The 19,425-nt window shown below is 50.5% G+C and overlaps 1 protein-coding gene across 1 annotated transcript in view; it reads left to right on the forward strand.

Moving 5' to 3' along the window:
- USP34 (ubiquitin specific peptidase 34) overlaps positions 1 to 19,425 on the forward strand; it is a 3,618,222-nt gene that overhangs the window by 1,051,961 nt on the left and 2,546,836 nt on the right. The window contains exon 22 of the mRNA XM_069608012.1: positions 7,499 to 7,612. Within this exon, the coding sequence (XP_069464113.1) occupies positions 7,499 to 7,612 (114 nt within the window). The remainder of the gene's footprint in view (positions 1 to 7,498; positions 7,613 to 19,425) is intronic.

Raw genomic sequence — 19,425 nt, forward strand, 5'->3', positions numbered from 1 at the left:
TCGATGACCCCAAGGACTCAGTTGACCCCGTCTACATGGGACCCGGCGTCGATTACATTTTTTGGGCGACCAGGCATATTTATTGGCCCTAGCTCAGGGTCTACATGACGCCAGTGGTCTGGACACTTCCCCAGAGCTTGATTTACGGCAAAACCAACCCTATACCCACGCTAATATTAGGTTTAGGGATCTGGTTCACATGGTGGTTGGCACCCTGCGGTTAAAGGCACCCACTACCCCTTTTCAGGGGTATGAGATTACCGACATTAGGGACGAGAGTCCTACAGGTGAGGATAATATGCCTTTCAACCCAGCCATTGCGGACCCTTTAGCCTCCTTATTGTAGCACCCTTGTACCATTCCCCCTGTGAATGCCAATTTTACCGAGAAGTATAGGCCGGCTAAAGGAGACCCTTCTTTCATCGCCACACACCCTTCCCCGGAAGGGTTGCTTATACAGGCTGCCACTATTTCCACCAGACCTGCAGCATCCACCTCTAATCTGCCTTCGAGCAGAGGAGAAGACATCTGTCGCATTTGCCAGAAAGGTGTTCACCTCTGGTGGCTGTTAGGCTCACCGGGTATCCACGGGCATGCCACCCTGCCCTGGTTGGATGATTTGCACTCTCGAACCCTCTCCCGGTTCCTTGGTAAGGCCTCTGGTTAAAGATGGGTCTGCAATATAGGAGAGCTGGATTCAATACCAGATTGTCTTTGTTTTCCCACCTCCCTTGGCCTCAACTCCTTCCTGCCCTTGGGCCCTCTCCTCACCTTAATTTTGTAGAAGGTGGATTCTCCGTCCTGCTGCTCGTGGCAGGGGCGCGTAGATGTGGGGGGCGAGCAGCAACCAAGTTACTTCACTGGTGCAAGCCCCCCCTGTGGGAATCCAGGCCTGCTGCGACTCCGTAGGTTTGCTGCTTTACAGTCTTTATATGCAGTTCTTGTGCTCCTCTTAGTTCGAATAATAATGTCTTGCTTGTTTCCTTTTAGGTATGGAAAGGTATTTTGGAGTTGTCAAGCGGTTTGAAGATGAGCATGGGCCGGTAGGCGAAAGCGCGGTGTGCGCAATGCTTTCCGGTGAGTAATGCGCGATGCGCAGCGCTGTTTCGCCTTTTATAATGCTAACCTGTGTCTTTTCTCTCCTTGCAGGTTGTGATGTTCCTCGCCGAGCGCCGTAATGTTCCAGCAATGATACTGACCAGGAGATGACTACCCCGGTAAGAATTGTGTGGCTTTCTTCATTCGGAAGGAAACGTGAGTAAACGCTTACTAATGCTGACTTTCTCCTCTTGCCAGGTTATGGTATTCCAGGATGCATGCGGTGCCGGATGATGGAGTTCGTACCTTCAGGTGAGTGGACTGAAGTCGGCGATGGATTGAAGACAGGATACTGTTCCAGGTAAGTTTCGTTGTGTTCTTTCTCGCTGCAGGTCCTTGGTTTCAGGTAAGCTGGCATCAAAGAACTGGATAAGGTGAGCGTTGTGCTGCCCACAGCAGAATAACGCAAAGCATGTTCTGCTGTTTGGGTGTGGTTTAAATAGTCTCAGGTAAAGTAGTCCAGGTAAAATAGTCCCTGGCCTGCCACACCCAAAGAAGTCCAGGTAAAGTAGTCCCAGGCCTGCCACACCCAAAAGACTAGACCGCATATCTCAGTTCCTTGTAACTGAGCTATGTGTGTGCTGAACCCCCTCACCCCCAAATAGCTCAGTTCCTTGTAACTGAGCTATGTGTGTGCTGAACACCCCCACCCCAAGTTAAATAGTCCCAAGTAAATAGTCCCATTCTAATGTTGGTCTTCATGATGGTTATGAGCCTGGCGCCAAAGGCGCCAGGACTGACTCGAAGAGAGTCTTGGATGAGGTTTTAAGGCCTTTGACCTGGCCCTAACTGGAAGGCTGACTTGCCAGTGAGGGCCATGGGCAAGGGTCATGGCAGTGGCATAGCGCTCAAAGCCACTAATGTAGTGTGTGGATTCGCCAAGTACTCCTTTAGCTTATATAAGGCTGTAAAACATGCTGCTGAATACATCCTTGAGGGTGCCATGCAGGACAGATGTTTAAAGCTGGTTGAGGATGGGAAGGAGGTAGCCAACAGGCATTACAAAACGGGCCTGGATGTAGCGGGCTGCGTTGACAGAGCAATGGGTTCATCAGTTGTAATAAGACGTCAAGCCTATCTAAAAAGTTCTGGCTTCTCTCCAAATGTTCAGAACCAGTTGCTGAACATGCTCTCTGAAGGTGAGATGCTTTTTGGGGAGAAAGCAGACGAATCCTTAGAGAAATTCAAGGAATCTAGGTTGGCTGCTAACTCATTAGGCCTAGCGGTGCAGCCGTCCAAACCTGCCTTCCGCTTCGCCTCCAGGTGCAGAGCTATAGACGTTATGTGCCCTATGGCTGGAACGTGCAGCTCGTGCTAGCCATGCAAGGGCAGAGGCGCTTCTCGTGTCCCGCAAGGGGCAGAGGAGCCTCTAGGGGCAAACCATCAGCAGAACGGTCACCGGCGCCCTCTAAGACGCTTTGATTTCCTCTCTAATGATGCAACGGTTGGTGGACGGTTGACAGGGCATTGGTGCCAGTGGCAGGAAATAACTTCTGATGACTGGGCCCTGCAGTTGATTTGGTGCGGTTATTGTCTGCCTTTCCTAAAGAGGCCTGCAGACTGACCTCCACCTTCTCAATCAATCTAATCGGGACGAGAGCCCTGTTGTTGAAGGGTGCCGTTTAAGAGGTGCCTCTGCATCAGAGAGGGTCGGGTTGGTATTCTGGGTATTTCCTGGTGCCCAAGAAGGGAGGAGGTCTGCGTCCCATCCTGGACCTCAGGGCTTTGAACAAGTTCCTGAGGAAGGACAAATCCAGGATGGTGACGTTGAGAGAGATTCTCCACGCTTCGAACTACAAGACTGGCTGGTGCTAATAGACCTACAGGACTCTTATTTCCATGTGCCGATACATCAAAAGCACAGGATTTTCTTAAGTTTCCTCATAGGCGACAAGCACTATCAGTTCAAAGTGCTCCCCTTTGGGTTGACCTCTGCACCAAGGATCTTCACCAAGCTCATGGCGGTAGTTGCGGCTCACCTCAGGAGATCCGGAGTATTTGTATTTCCGTATCTGGACAACTGGCTGCTCCGAGGGAATTCAGCAGGGCACGTCTCGTCTCTGGAGGACACCTGCCTACTACTGCACAGGCTAGGCTTCTCCCTCAACTTAAAGAAGTCCCATTTGACACCAGTTCAACTGCTCCAGTTCATCGAAGCAACCCTAGAAACCCCGGTAGGGAAGGCTTTTCCTCCAGGAGAGAGAGTCAGCAGCGTAGCCAAGATGGTGCATTTGTTTCAGAACCATGCCACTCTTCCAGCAGCTTCCTTCCTCTGCCTTTTGGGTCTCATGGCCTCCTGTATTACTCTAGTGCCAGAGACCAGGCCGCGTATAAGATCCCTCCAGTGGCTCCTGAGGGACTAGTGGTCTCAGTATCTGGGAGCTCTCACGGATCGCTTTCAGTGTCCAGCCAAGTAGTCCGCAAACTCGGCTGGTGGAACACGCGCAGCAATCTGTTGGCGGGGAGCCCTTCTGGCCTCCTTGGCCCCAATCCCGAGTGGTCACGGATGCATCCCTATGGGTTGGCGCACCCACTGTGAGGATTTGCAGGTGAACGGCCTCTGGTCTCCTTCAGAAGCCAAGTGGCATATCAACAGGCTGGAGTTGCGGGCCATCAGGATAGCCCTGAGTGCCTTTGCCCCGTCTCTCAGGGGGAAGCATGTCCTCGTCCTGACAGACAACACTGTGGCCATGCACTTCCTCAACAAGCAGGGTGGTATGCACTTCCGCCCACTCTACGCAAAGGCAATTCAGCTGTGGTTCTGGTTGCGCGAGAACCAAATCTCTGCCTCAGCAGTTCATCTGGCAGGGACAGAGAACACCTTGGCGGATGCTTTGAACAGGCAGAGCTTGGTCTCACACGAGTGGGAAGTGTGTCAGTCCTCAAGGAGGTCTTCGCTCTCTTGGGTGCCCCGGCAGTGGATCTGTTTGCCACAGAGTCCAACAGGAAGTGCGAAACGTTTTGCTCAAGGGAATTCCCAGCGAACGGCGCACTAGGGGACGTATTTCTGGTGGATTGGATCTTCCCTGTCCACTACGCCTTCCCCTGATTCCCGTCATCCCTTGGGTTTTCAGGAGGTTGAAGAGATTTCGAGTGACCATGATCTTGATCGCCCCGGATTGGGTGAGAACGTGGTACTCTGATCTCCTGGATCTGACAATCTGTCTGCCTCACGGGTTGCCTCTGCATCCAGATCTCCTAACCCAGTAGATGGTTCAGTGCTCCACCCAACCCCGGATTCTCTCAACCTTCATGCGTGGCTCTTGAGAGGATGAGGCATGATGACTGGGACCTCTCGGAGGAGCTACCTGAGGTATTGCTGGCTGCACGCAGACCTTTTACTAGATCTCTGTACACGTGCAGGTGGAGAAGATTTGATGTGTGGTGCAGTGAACAGAAGACTGACCCTATCTCTTGCCCACCACTGTGATGGAGTTCCTTCTGTCACTGGCCTCTTCAGGCCTTCAGGTTGCCACAGTCAAAGGGTATTTGGTGGCCCTGTCTGTGTTCAAAAGGGCCCCAGCCCAAGGTTGCTTTTTTACTATTCCGATCATGGCCAAGTTCCTGAAGGGCCTTGTGAACAAGTTTCTGCCAACCCCATTTGTTGTCCCAGATTGGGATCTTATTCTGGTTTTGACCTATTTGATGGCGGCTCCGTTTGAGCCTATGCATTCATGTTATTTGGGCCGTTATCCCTTAAGACAGCCTTTTTGCTAGCGGTCACATCTGCCAGGAGGGTTAGCGAACTGCAATCCTTGTGCTGCTAACCTCTTTTTCTGAAGTTCTTTCCTGAGAATATCTCTCTTCAAGTCAGACCCAGATTCCTTCCTAAAGTGGTTTCAGAGTTCCATCTGCCCCAGTCTGTTGATTTACTTGTCTTTTACCCTCCTCCACATCCCTCAAAAGAGGAACAGCGTTTCCACCGCCTTGACCCCAAGAGAGCGTTAAGCTTCTATGTTGATTGCACATCTGAGTTTAGGAAATAAGACCAGTTGTTTGTGGCCCTTTCCTTGCCTAGAAAAGGTCTTGCAATTACTAAACAAACACTGTCACGTTGGATTATTTTATGCATATCTGAGTGTTCCCAATCGGCAGGCTTCAAGCGGGCATTAGGGGCCACTCGACCAGAGGGGTCTCAGCCTCTACAACCCTCCAGAGAGAGGTTCCTGTTAGGGATATATGCCGGGCAGCCACTTGGTCATCCTTGCATACCCTCACCAAGCACTATGCCTTGGATGGTGCATGGGGAACTGATGCAAGGTTTGGTAGGGCGGTTCTACAGAATGTACTGGTTTAAGTCTTTCAGCCCACCTCAGTTATCCTAACTGCTTGGGGAGTCTATCATGATGAGGCATCTGCTTGAGAAAATCAATCCATTGAAGGAGAAATGACTCACCATAATGATCTTTGTATGGATTCCTTCTCCCGCAGATTCCTCATCGACCCTCCCATCCATTCCGCTCATAGTGCTGTAGGTTGCTGCTTCTGTCCAAACGAGAAAGCATCTGGTGATGGCTCTGGGATGACCGCTTCTGTTTCTTTAAAAAAAAACAATATTTCAAACATTGTTGTTGGGGTGTATCCTTGTTAATGATTAACGGCTGGTTAGCCGCCTCTTGTGGTTTTTTTCTTCTGCAGCGTTCAATCGCGGGGGTTTGGGGAATTGGAGGAACTGAAGCATGGGGCGAGTGACGTGCTATATATACGATGCCTGACGTCACTTCCGGTGCTGATGATCTTGAGCCCGACAAGACGGATCAACGGTCAAGTCCACTATGCCCCATGTCAAAAGGTTTCCGAACAGCAGAGCTGGATCATGGATATCTATCATTATGAGGAATCTGCGGGAGAGGAATCCATCGAAAGATCATTACGGTGAGTAATTCAGCCTTCGGATGGCGGCTCCTTTTGAGCCTATGCACACTTGCTCTTCGTGGCTCTTCTCTCTAAAAACAGCCCTTCTAGTGGTAATAACATCCACTAAGTGGGTTAGTGAACTGCAACCCATACGTTGCAAACCGCCTTTCCTGCGTTTTTTGGGGAGAAAGTTTCACTTAAGGTAATACCTGGATTTCTCTCAAAAGTGGTCTCCGAATTCCATCCGTCACAGTCCATAGACCTTACAGTCTTCCATCAGATAGATCCCAAGAGTACCCTAACCTTCTATGTTGCCAGGACCCCTGAATTCAGAAAAACTGACCAACTCTCTGTGGCCTTCTCTTTAGCGCGTAAAGGTCTGGCGATAACAATACAGATGTTATGCCGTTGGATCATCTTCTGCATAGCGGAGTGTTACCAGTCTGCATGTAGGGAACTGCAGTCATGCATCATGACACATTTGACTAGAGGGGTCTCTGCATCAACTGCCTTACAAAGGCGGGGTACCGGTTAGGGATATTTGTCGTGCAGCAACATGGTCCTCTCTTCATTCATTTACTAGACACTATAGTCTAGATGTTGTCCGCATTGCTGATGCGCGTTTTGTCAGGGCTGTGCTGCAAAATCTGTCAGTTTAATTTTCTGCCCACCTCCTTTGCTCTACTGCTTTGGGAGTCTATCAGATGAGGAATCTGCAGTAGAAAGGCAATTCATTGAAGGAGAAATTAACGGAATGTCCTTTCTATGAATTCTTCTCCCGCAGATTCCTCATCTCCCCTCACGTCCATCCCTGCTTAGGAAGTCAATGGTTGGTGCGCATCTTCTCTTGGGTTGTGACTTGGTGAGGGTCCTTTGGTGAACGTTTTCCATCTTTCATCCTGCATGTTTGGGGAAAAAATATCTTCTGACGCTATGGATTGTGGTGTCTTACACAAGGTTCTTCCTTCCTTTGGAAGCTTATTGTTATTGAAGCTTCTTTTGGGCTTATTAGCCCATTGTTAGAGCTCTCTGTTTTCCTATGCAGCATGGCGAGCTCGGGGGGGGGGGGGAAATTGGGGAAACTGAGGTATGGGTCATAGTGACAGTTTTATATAAGACGCCTGACGTCATGTCCGGAACGATGAACGAACACCCAGCAGGACAGAACGGCGGTCGAGTCGAGGTCCACTAGGCCCCTTTCCGAAGCTGCAAAGCTGGACGGGATATCTATCCGATGAGGAACCTGCGGGAGAAGAATTCATAGAAAGAACATTACGGTAAGTAATTTCTCCTTCTCACGCGTGTGAAAGGTTTCTGAGATTTTCACTAGATGTTGAGAAAATATTGAAGAAATTGCCAATAGAAGTTAACATAAACAAGTGAAATACTGATCCTACTTAGGAATATTTTTCTTTTACATGGCACCTGCTTGCCATTGCAAGCATAATGTATCTTGTTTGGCAGGTGTTTCTCCTATGTTGGTGTTTGAAAGTGACCGTTTTAACACTACTTTAACTTATTTTTGGCTGTTTTGTTCATTTAGATGCCCCAGCTAAAACCTGAATCCATTAGCATGACTGGCCTAAACCTGTTTCAACACCTCTGCAACTTGGCCCGACTTGCTACTAGTGCTTACGATGGTGGTTCGAACTCTGAGGTCAGTATATAATTGATTCAAATGTTCTTCCTTTTTGATTACAGCAGGTGTGGCATTTCAAGAGGTTGATGATTGAGTTGCTAGTGAATGATATTTTTAAGGGCTTCCTTTTTTCAGACACAGTATTGCTCCTCTAATCCATGAGTAAACATCTTCCTAGCACAATGGACTCTTCCCTGTTTGTGTTGGGTGGCCTCCACCACCCTGGATCTGCTTTGCTCGGAAGCCACAGTTATATTTTCAGGATCTTATGATGCTTCCTCCTTGTCAAGCAACATCTGGCCCAATCTACTTGTCTTCCTCTTTATTAGGGAGAATTTTCAGTATAGTGCTAAATTCCGCCAACCTTAGACACCCCCAGCTCTTTTGCTGAACTTTGGGACTTTTTATTTTTAAATATGTGTTTTTTGTCTGTTTCTTTTGGTTGTGAAGTCTGACAAACTCCATAGCCATCATCTTTTACATTGTGTCACACAGCACCTTCAGTGCAGTGACACAGGGAAGTCTTCCAAATTTCCAAAGGTTTAAATACCTTCTCTGTGATAAACCACTGTTTCCTAGAGCAGTAAAGTGAAATTACTTTGCTTACATTTGTACATTTCTAGACCCAGCACACACTATATTACAATAGCGTGCTGGAGGGGTTACCTAGTATTCCCTTGTCTAGCTTCTCATGTAACATTTGAATGTTTCCCCTTCCTCACTGAATGGCTGGTGGCAGAGGTTTAAGTTTTACTACCATTATGGGATTTTACTGCGGGTTGCGTTCGCAGCCACCGTAAAGCACGCATGGGTGCCATTTTTGTCAAAATGGCCCGGTCTTCTTTTTTCGCCATTTCTTTGTGGAAAGGTCCGTCTTGAGATTTCCTCTGCACGCCAAACCAAGTTTGGTCCCTTTGTTCGTTTTGTCTCGTGAAGCCCGCCTCTCGCTGCAGAGTGTCTGGCGGGGGCAGGAAGTGAGGTACGTGCCCAAAGCTCCCTGTGCTGAGACTCCTAGGAGACCCAAATGCACTCTGTAGTGATAGGCCGGCTGACAGACAGCTGCTGACAGACAGCTGGGCTGGAATAAATGGGAGCAAGCTGCATAAAAGGCGAGGCTTTTGGCTTGGAAGCCAGAGTCGACCACTGGAATGAAGGAACCGAAGAAGAACTTGAAGAGGACGCCTGCTGCAACTCCTGGACCGTTGGTTTGCCCAGTGAAGCCCTGCTGCTGTGCTGAAACTCCAAATTCATATCGACAGAGAAGCTGCTGCAAAGACGACTTCTCCCTTTGAGTTGGTGGGACCAATCAACTCCAAAGTAAGCCACCTGGACATCCTCTCGGAGCTGGTTGAATTTCCACTGAGTTGCTGCTGGAAACCGAATAGCCAGGGAGAGGAACACAAGTTTGAGTGCATTGCTTTTAAGCTGGCCATGAGCTTCAGGAAGATCCTCTGGACTCACAGGAAGCAGGACTGACCGAGCCTGAGCCCCTCAACAGAGTGCGGGGGCCCAGAAGCAAGGAAAGCCGATCTCGACAGCCAGGAACCGCGTTGTTGCTAATTGTGATAGACGCAAGGAGCTGATACACCGAACAGCCACTTGTTTGAAGTTTTCCAGTTGTGAGCGGTGACCGTCCCATTGCAGTGCAGGGGTCCCAAGAAGTCCTCCCTCTTGTCCCCATGACTGAGGCCCAGGAACAGTGAGATCCGCAGATCTGTTCAGGAACAGAAGTCACCTGCTGCACGTTTTCTTCAATACAATGGTACTGTAAAGTCTGAGAGAACTTACCTCTTACTGTAGAGTTGCTTGCATCTTCTACCTCTCACAAGTCTAACATCTTGTGGCCCTACATTGATTCTTCTTTTTCTTCAAAGACTTCAAAACATTGTACAAAGACTTTTCTTACTTACCTGCCAAGAAGTGATTCATCTCCTATAGACTTTTGCCCATTGACTTTGGCTTAGCTTGTTCCACTGAATAACTGTTATTGGGGATTTTAAAGTATTTGCCTGCTTGAGAATATTTGTGGTCTCTTGTATGTTCTAAAACCTTTTCCTTTGACATCCTAACAATATTCTGAATGCAACAGTGATATATTAATGTCCCCTGCAACCTAGCTATTGGAAGTCACCTGAGGTTGTAGGTTGTGTCTGTGGGCCATCCCAAAAGGGTAATTATTGATTTAGAACCTATGAGTGTGTATTTTGTGAAGTATATTTGAGTGTTATTATTATATTGCCCCCTTCTGAAGAAGGCTTACTCTAACTGACTGATAAATACATTAATAATTGTTTATTAAAGAAACCTTGTGTGTAAGAGTTTATTTGAATACTTGTCACTGTGAACCTCTGTAACTCCCCTACAGCTCACATTGACCCCTCTTGAGATGGGCCTGGCTGCTCAAACAAGCTACCAACCTGTGTAGTACAGACTTATACCAAAGGTTGAGTTCCTATTGCCAGGAGGCCAGGGTTGTTGTAGTGCACCCAAAGGGTACTGCATACAATCTTGCCTAACACCCTGCAACCATTTGGAATACATCTGCATATATTTGTGATTTAAATTTGTATAACCATCTGAAACCATTACGGCACCTTAACAAGATGTTTTTATAAAAGCAAAAAGTTGCAGAGGGGATTAATATTTAATCTTGTGCTTGTTCAATATTTTCATGGCTGCATGGTCTAACTCCCCCTTTCACCTTCTTTTTCCATTGTTTGTGGGAGAATCAAATCGCAAATCATGGTTCAGAGAGTGCTCTACACAGCAAAACAATATCTGGCCTTGTCCCCTCGCAAGATCCTTCATAAGTGTTTTTCCCTTGTCAATAAGACTGCACATGTTCTGCTCTGTGCGCAATTGACATGTTTTTTCTTTTTTTTGTGAGGAAGGGGGTGTATAGCACTTCTGGTGTGGTTGTGGGCTTTGTGACTTGCTGTTGGTTTAAACACACTGCACCTGGATGCACACTTCTACGACTTTGTGACACCCAAGGTAATTGCACCACTTTTCTTTTTGTCCCCACATGCCTCCGACCAGCCAAGGACACGTTCCCCTTTTTTTTACAGGACCTAGGAGGAACTATAAATTCTGTGGTCGTTGTTGAGCACTGAGACAGATTTCTAGAATCTGGACTGGTGGACAGATTTTAGAAAGCCACCTTAGTTATAGTTGTTAGGTAGGATTTTTCATATAACTGATAAATATTCCTGACCTGTGCCAACTCCGGAACTTTTTGCTTTAACTAGGTAACGATTTTACCTTGTCCATAGGTGAAGGGTAATCTTTTTCACCCCTCACCTAGTCTTTTCTTTTCAACTGTATTTATTTCTCAGCAGTATGGATTACAAACATTCGTGTGTCAAGGAATATCAAACAATAACATCACCAGCGTCCTTCCCGCCAACTGCCCCCTTCTGGGTTGCCGTTTGCTGCTGAAATTTAACTAATACAACTCCCCCTAACCCCCCCCCCCCACCTCAATAACAATTCAACATTTGGGTGGAATATAGCATCTACATCCAACTGCCTAGGAGGTCCCTCAGGCGCAGTCCTTCTCGCCCCTCAAGTTTCCGCAGTTATAGGATATAGAGACATTACGAAGTAACCTAGGTTTAAAATACATCTGATCCCTGTCGTCCATGAATTCATGAAGCGGTGCCCAGGTATTAATATATTTCGAGTAGGAGCATCAGCAATTGCTGTCGTTTTCTCCATGGCCATCACCCCACAGAGTCTCACCCACCATGCGGCCACTACCGACCCCTGCTTGTTCTTCCATGGCTGCGCTATGGTTATTCTTGCTGTGCTCAACATGTGGGTGATGAGGCTAGCCCTGCATCCAGAATTGGCGTAGCTCCCCTCCTCTGCATCAACCAGCAAGACAACCACCGGGTCAAAAGGCAATTGTGTCTCGGTTATATCTTTTATATGGCTTAGGACCTCCTTCCAATAAGTCTCTACCACTGGACACTTCCACCATATATGGATTAGGTCCCCAGGTTGTCCACAGCCCCTCCAGCAAAGGATGGAATAGTCCGGGTTGATGGAAGGCATTTGTTGTGGTGTCATATACCAGCAAAGGCAAAGCTTGTACGCCCCCTCTTTATTTGATGTGCATTTAGAGCCCTTGGCGGTGCGGTGCCATATGCGACCCCATGACTCCCCCAAAATAGGTCTTCCCACATCTGTAGCCCATTTTTGCATATATGGGAGAATTTCCTCAGGGTCCGCCTCCCCCATCAGCTGGTACAATCTTGACACCCCTTTCTAATCCCTTCCCTCTTGACCCATAAACTCCAGCCCTGTGGGGGCTCTTGTAGCTCCCTTTCGTACCCTCGCGTTGGTGATCCAATGTCTGAGTTGAATGTAGTGGAAGCGTTCCTTCTCCGGTACCTGGAATTTAGCTTTGCAGCTTTCAAAAGTTAACGATGTACCCTCCGAGTAGAGATCCCCCAATGCCAGAGCCTGTTCCTTCCCTCCCCAATGCTTCCAAAAGTCTTGCTGTAGACCTGGCGTGAAGTCTGGATTAAGAGCTACCGGGGCAAGCGGGCCTCCCCCTCCCTCACCTTATTCCCCCGTAGGGCTTTGTCACAATACCACAGGGTGGCCTTGGAAGCCTCCAGTTGTGTGCCCCCTTTGCCTCTCTAACGACCTGTGAGGAAACCCAAGTATTCCAGGGGTATCCTAGATGCTGCTTTCTCCAGGATCACCCACCGATTTTGATTGTCCCTGGGTGACCATTGCAGCATGGATGCCACCTGTACTGCCCATAAATACGTGTGAAATTCCGGCACCCCCAAGCCTCCCAGAACTTGTGGTCTAAATAGGACTTTCCTGGGAACCCTTGGCTTCTTCCGCTTCCAGATAAAGGACATCACCTCTGCCTGTAGCTTTTTGATTGCTGGATTTGGTATACCTATCGGCAGCGCGCCAGTCACGTAAAGGAACCTGGGCAGCAGGTTCATCTTGACTGCCGCTATGCGTGCCAGCCATGAATATTCCTGCAGATCCCATCGTTTAAGATCTTGCGTCCGTGAATTCAGAAGGCCTGGAAGGTTAGCCCCATATAGCCTATCGTAGGTGGGGGTCAGGTGGACACCTAGGTATTTTATAGCTTTCTGTTCCCATTTCAAAGGATATCGGCTCTCCCACTCTGACACCTGTTCAGTAACCTCTGTGATATTAAGCGCCTTAGATTTGGGGTAGTTAATGTGAAACCCTGAGACCTTTGTGAATTTATCCAGCAGCTCTATGGCACTAGGGAGGGAGCTTGTCGTGTCTTTCACAAACAAAAGGATATCGTCCGCATAGAGGGCCACCTTCTGAGGTCCGTCTGTCCCAACTTCCACCCCTCGGATACCCTGGTCAGCCCGGATTCGCTGCGCTACCGGCTCCATGGCCATGGCAAAAATCAGCAGGGATAATGGGCAGCCCTGCCTCATGCCCTTACGGATAAGAATACTGTCTGTGAGCCGTCCGTTGATCATCAGTCGTGGTGACGGAAACACAAAGTTGGCCATCACCATGCGTATAAATGCCGGCCCGCACCCAAACCTCTCAAGGGTAAGATGCAGGTATCCCCAGTGTAGGCTATAAAAAGCCTTGGAGGCATCTAATGCTAACAACGAAAATCTCTTCCCTGTCCTCTGCCCCCATTCTATCGTATCTATGGCCCTGCGTATGTTCTCATATGTATGCTGCCCTTTTACAAAACCCGCCTGGTCCGGGTGAATTATTTTTGGGAGAATTTTTGCTAATCTTCGGGCCACTACAGTGGAGTATATTTTTGCATCCCCGTTCAATAATGAGATGGGGCGGTAACTGGCGCAATCTAAGGGGTCCCTATCCGGCTTTAACAGAAGGACCGTGTTGGCTGGGCCCATATCCCCTGAGGCTCGCCCCGAGTCCCTGATAAAGTTGAATACATTTGTTAGAGAACCTACCAGGATCGGGCTGAACATTTTGTAGTACGCATTACTTAACCCATACGGGCCTGGAGATTTATGACCCTTCAATGCTCCTATTGCCTCCCCCACTTCTTCCTCGGATATGGGTTCTTCCAGCCTTAATCTGTCCGACTTGCTAAGTTGTGGCAGGGTCACCTGATCCAAGAAGGCCACCTGTGCTTCCTTTTCTAAGTTCTCCCCCTTTAGGATGTCGGTATAATACGAGTGCATAACCCCTTCTAGTTCCTTCTCTCCCCTCACCAGGTTCCCACTCCATTCTCTAAGCTGTACAATATGGTTCCGGGCTTTCTGCTGTCTCAGTTTAGCTGCCAAAAAGCGATTGGCCTTGTCCCCATGTATGTAATCAGATTGCTTGCTCCGTAAGAGGAGCTGCGCAGACTCATCCGCCAGTAACGTTTATAGGGCTGCTCTGGCTTTTTTCAAATCCCTCCAGGTCCTTTGTGAGCCTCTGTTCTTGTATTCCGCCTCTGCTTCTCTTACCTTGGCCTCCAACTCCCACTTCACTCCCTCCTTTCTCTTAACATATCCCACTGTATGCGCTATAAACTCGCCCCGTACCACCGCTTTACTTGCATCCCAAATTGTGGCCCAGTCTACCTCCTGTGTGACATTTTCTTGGAAATAATCCCTCAGGACTCGCTCTATATCTGCTCTTAGGGTTAGATCTTTTAGGATCACCTCGTTTAAGAGGCAGGGCCTACGAGTTTGCGTAGTAAGCAGCTCCATCTTTAGGGAGACAAGGGCATGGTCTGACAGGCACCGCACCCCAATGTCTAGGCCCGTGACCTGCGGGACCAAGGAATCTGAAATCAAAACCATATCAATTCTAGAGTGTCCCCTGTGTACTGCCGAATAGTGAGTGTACGCTTTCTCCAGTGGGTGAAAGAACTGCCATGTTTCTATTAAGTGCAGTTCCCTGAGAAATGTTGCCAAGGCCTGTCTGAACGTAGAATCAATGCAATTTTGGATAGCAACTCTAGAAAAAAGCGGTCTTGCCTCTCGTTGGGGGCATAAATTGCCACCAGCGTGACCTGCTGGCCCATCAATGACCCCCCTAGCATCAAGTAACGGCCCTCTGGGTCCCTCTTTACAAACTGTTTCTCAAATTGGATCTCCTTAGGCAGGAGGATGCCCACTCCCCTTTTTTTGGTACCACTAGAGGCAAAACATTTTACAGGGAAGGCCCTGCTCCGCAGTCTGTGTTCGTCCACTGGGAGCAGATGCGTCTCCTGTAGCCAAACAACTGAGGCCTGCATGACCCTGAGTCTACTCAAGATCGATTTTCTTTTAACTGCGTAGTTAAGCCCCTGGACATATAATGTGACAAAGGTTAAGTCAGCCATTAATATACCATGATAACATGCCCAAAGCGCTATTCTCCAACTGGGTCATTCTCCTGGGCATCTTAATCCCCCATGAATAGATTCCACCACAAAAGGATATTCAACCGCCCCCCCTCAACACCCGACGTATTTTAACCCCCTTAACTTCAACAAGCATAACTCCAATGGTTACACCACGGAGTGTCACCGGGTGTATTACCCCCTGGGAAATTTAGGGTCTGCCCCACCCCCTTCCCACCCCTTGCCCCCTTATTCATGCTTGTACAACTACTGCTTGGTTCTCCAATACCCTCAAGGCATACAGAATCAAAATACGGTCTTTCCAAAGTTTGAGATAGAATGCGCCAGACAGCTCGCAGGGTTGCACCGTCCTCCCCGTTCAGGCTGGGTCCCCCGCTTTAGGATCCCTTCTGTGGCCTCTTTGGCGGGGGCGCACTGGTTTCCATTGTTACTTTGCCAAAGGGTCTTCTCTTTCCTCCCTCCCCCATGGGGATCTTGCTTGTTCCTTGCCCTCGCTACCTTCCTCCTCTCCCATGAGCTCGTCCATTTCTTCCTCTTTTGTTATCGTGTACCTTTGACCCTTCCACTCAAAGCGCAGCCCAGTCGGGGACACCCAACGATAGCGAACCTTCCTTCTTCGCAGCCAGTCTGTGACGACCCGCAGCCGTTTCCTCTTATTCAAGGTGGCTTGGGAAAGATCTTGAAACAGCAGAATGGGTGTAGAGCAGAAATCTATGGGTTCTTTCTCCCATGCAGCTCGCATGATGAGCTCTTTCAGCTGAAACATATGCACTCGAGTTAGCACGTCCAGAATCAGGTTTTTCTTTAACTGAAGCGATGAATAGACCCTGTGGGTCCGGTCCAGGACAATGTCCCTCTCGGTTTCTGGGCCCAGGATGTGACGGAACTCCGTCACATATTGTTGCAGGTCTCCATCAGTGACAGATGTCGGGGTCCCCCAGATGCGTATGTTATTCCGCCGGGATCTATTCTCTGCATCCTCCTGTCTTTCCTGGACACGCTCCATTTGTTGCTCTAGGATCCGAACCCTTTTTGTTAATTCTTCATGTTCATGGCTTTGTTCGGCTACTGTTGTCTCCATCTCATCGACCCTTCTTTCAACTGCCACTATGCCTTTGTTAAGGTCAGTGATGGACTTGGCGAGGTCAGTTGCACTATCCTTAATATCCTCCTTCAATTCCTGTAACATTGCTAATAGATCTGACCTGCGAATTGGTGGGTCGTCGCAATCCCCCAAGACCCCGGGAGGGGGAGAGTGGATCTGGGCCTGCGCCTGCAGTTGGCTGCGCTTCTGAGTCTCCGCGGACTGCATCATGGACTTGATGTCTCCCGACCCGGAACCTTTGGGTTTCCCCACCTGCTTAGATATACTGCCACTGCTCTCAGCACCACTTCCCGGATCAAGTATTTCCGGTTTCTCTCCACCGGTGATGAACCGGGTCCCCCAGGGCCTGCAGTGTCCTTGTGGAGGTGGAGCGATCCACTGTTACAGTACTGGCCTTTATTCCTTTAACGTTCATTGTGGCAGTTCTCCAGCATGGGGTCTGGCATGGATTCACATGCTCATGAATATTCCCCGTCGTCAGGCTGGGAATCCTCGGTAAAGAAAAAACCAGTATCAGTTTCGTTTCTGATCTGTCTTTCGTAGTAGTAACCAATCACTGATCTCTGCGTCATACTGACCACAGCCAATGACTGCCCTCTACCTAAGCCCCGCCTCTGGCAGCCATCTTCAGATTTTTACCGCACGTTCATGTGTTGGGATCCTCGTGCTATTGCTCTCGAGCGTTAGTGCTATTTTTTCACGTTTTTTCTCAAAAACTTTGTTTTTTTCGGTCAAAAGAGCCTCAAGCTCCATCGACTCTCCATCCGATCAACGGGGACCCGTGTCGGATTCGTCTACGCCCCTCAAGGGTGAAGATTCGTCGAGCTACGCTTTTGGAGGACTCCAGAAGTTTCTCAGGCCCATCTCGGTCATGGCCCAGGAGAAGGGAAGCTCGACGCCCGGAAAGCTGTTCAGGGTCTGCCCTGGATGCCAGCTGCAGAATGTCTTTAAGGAAGACGAACACTCCTTTTGTCTTTACTGCCTACATGAAGACAAGACGCACGTGGAGAAGGACTGTGCGTTTTGCGGCAACATGTCGGAGCGGACCATGAAGGACCGCCATCAACGTCTCGCCAACTGGCTGGAAGGGAAGAGCCCGTCCGGCGAGAAGAAGAGGAAGAAATCCGAGCGGTCTTCTAAGACCTTTGAGGACGCCCCGGCGACGGGGGTCCAACATAAGGCCAAGCACCGCGAGTCCGCTGGCACCGGGAGCGCCGAACGGCAGGGCTCTACTGCCGCCAGGCAGGGCGCACCCTCCCCGGCACCATCAACCACGAGCCAACGCTCTGGGTCGGGTAAGAGGAAGGCCGAGCACCCGGCGAAGCTCCTGGAGAGGCCCCGGTCGAGCTCAAAGGCGGAGGGGGAGCGAGGCAGTGTCCCCCCCCCTCAAGGAGAAGGCGGTGAGCGCACCAAGGGTGGTGAAAGCCTTAATCCATCCGGCCAAGGCCTCTATCGAGACAGTCGCGGCGGCCCTGGCTCAGCCTGTGGAGGCTACGCCTGTGGTGGCGACCTCGGGGCTCAGAGTCTCCCTGCCACCGCGGAGGGAGTCCTCTTTTATGCCCATCGACAGGACCCCCGTGAAACCTCCGACGGAGAAGAAAAAGGGGGGGCAGGAGGTCGCCGTGGATTCGGCCTCAACCTCTGAGGAAGAACTGATCGAGGTCTTAAGCCACGGCGTTGGCGTGGAAGAAGACCAGCCCGTCGGGAGGGATCCCGACGCAGGAGACGACGACATGTCGTCGAGGGTACCGACGGGGCCCCTGACCGCCCGTCGGATTCCCCTCTGCCAGTGCCGCAAGACAACTCGGCGGCCATTTTGTTGGCTATACAGTCCTTATGCTCAGAGATAAGGACGAGACTGCCGTTACCAGTGGAGGAACCACTCCCGTTGGGGGACCCGGAACAAGGCCCTTCGGGCAGCCCCCCTCCTAAGAAAAGAAGGATTCACCCTCCACCTCCTTTTCAGCCGTCGCGCCCCGTTCAGCCCTCCTCCCCGTCCACAACTCGAGGGGATGATACGGGGACTGACACGGCCGCGACGGGTACGGACGACGAGGTGTACGACGAGGATCTGCCTTCGTCTCCTCCCACCCGGGCTTCCCCGCCCGACGAGATTGGATCTTTTCACTCCATGATCGCCAGGGCATCCAAGCTCTTCCAGCTCTGCCCTGAGGAGAAGAAGAAGGAAGGTTTCCTTTATCAGCGGCGCGAGGCCAAGAGGAAGACGGTCCTCGCGGTACCTCTACTGGACGATATTTGGGATGAGGGCCTCGCCCTCCTCAAGAACCCATCCACGACGCCGGCTAGAAGAGACCGGTACGAGAAGAAGTACCGGGTCACGGACGAGGCCCCCTTGTGCCTCCGGGCACAGCCTACCCCGACTCCGTCGTCTCCGCGGCAGCCAGGAAGAAAGCGGGGGGGGGTGCGGTCTCCACGTCGACTTCCCCGCCGGACGGCGAGGGAAAGAAATTGGACACGATGGGGCGCAGGGTCATCTCGTCTGCAGCGACGACGACTAAGGCGGCTAACGCCTTGGCTATCGTAGCCCGGTACGACAGGGAGCTGTGGTACAAGCTGGCTCCCCTGCTGGACTTCCTACCGGACGACAAGAGGGCGGATGCCCTGGAGATCTTGCAGGAAGGTGAGGTGGCGTCGGACCACGCCATCACTATTGCGACGGACATCGCCGACACTGGATTTCGCCAGTTGGGCAACGGCGTGTGCCTTAGGCGGCGTGGATGGCTCATGGCTACTGACTTCCGTCAAGACGTACAGACCAGAGTCCTGGACATGCCCTTCGATGGGAGCAACCTGTTTGGGAAAACAGTGGACGATTCCCTTCAAGCCATTAAAGCGGACACGGAGACGGCCCGGGCTCTCGGAGGATTTTCCACCTACCGTCAAGCGGCCCGTTCGTCATCTCGGGAAGCTTACAGGGGACGAGGCAAGTCAGGCGGACACCGCCGTCGTCGCCAAGGAGGTCAAGGCGGCAAAGCCTCGTCTAAGCAGGATTGAACCGGCCGTGAGGTCGGGCCCCCACCGAAGCACCCCGGTGGGAGGCCGGCTGGCGAGCTTCGTCAGCGTGTGGGAGTCCATCTCCACCGACCGTTGGGTGCTGGACGCCCTAGCCCAGGGCCACGCACTTGAGTTTCAAAGAAGGTGCCCGCGCGTCCTCCCTGTGGCCAGGAAAGAGCTTCACGTCCCTCAGCTTCTCCGGGAGGTAAGGGCGATGCTAAGGAAGGGCGCCATCGAACTCGTCCCAAAGAGGCTTCGGGGCTCCGGAGTTTACTCAAGATACTTCCTCGTGAAGAAGAAGACGGGAGGATGGCGCCCCATCCTAGACCTACGACGGCTGAACAAGTTCATCAAGGCACAGAAGTTTCGGATGATCAC

This window comes from Ambystoma mexicanum, chromosome 4q, assembly GCF_040938575.1.
Source record: "Ambystoma mexicanum isolate Mex_15411 chromosome 4q, UKY_AmexF1_1, whole genome shotgun sequence".
Classification (NCBI taxonomy): domain Eukaryota; kingdom Metazoa; phylum Chordata; class Amphibia; order Caudata; family Ambystomatidae; genus Ambystoma; species Ambystoma mexicanum.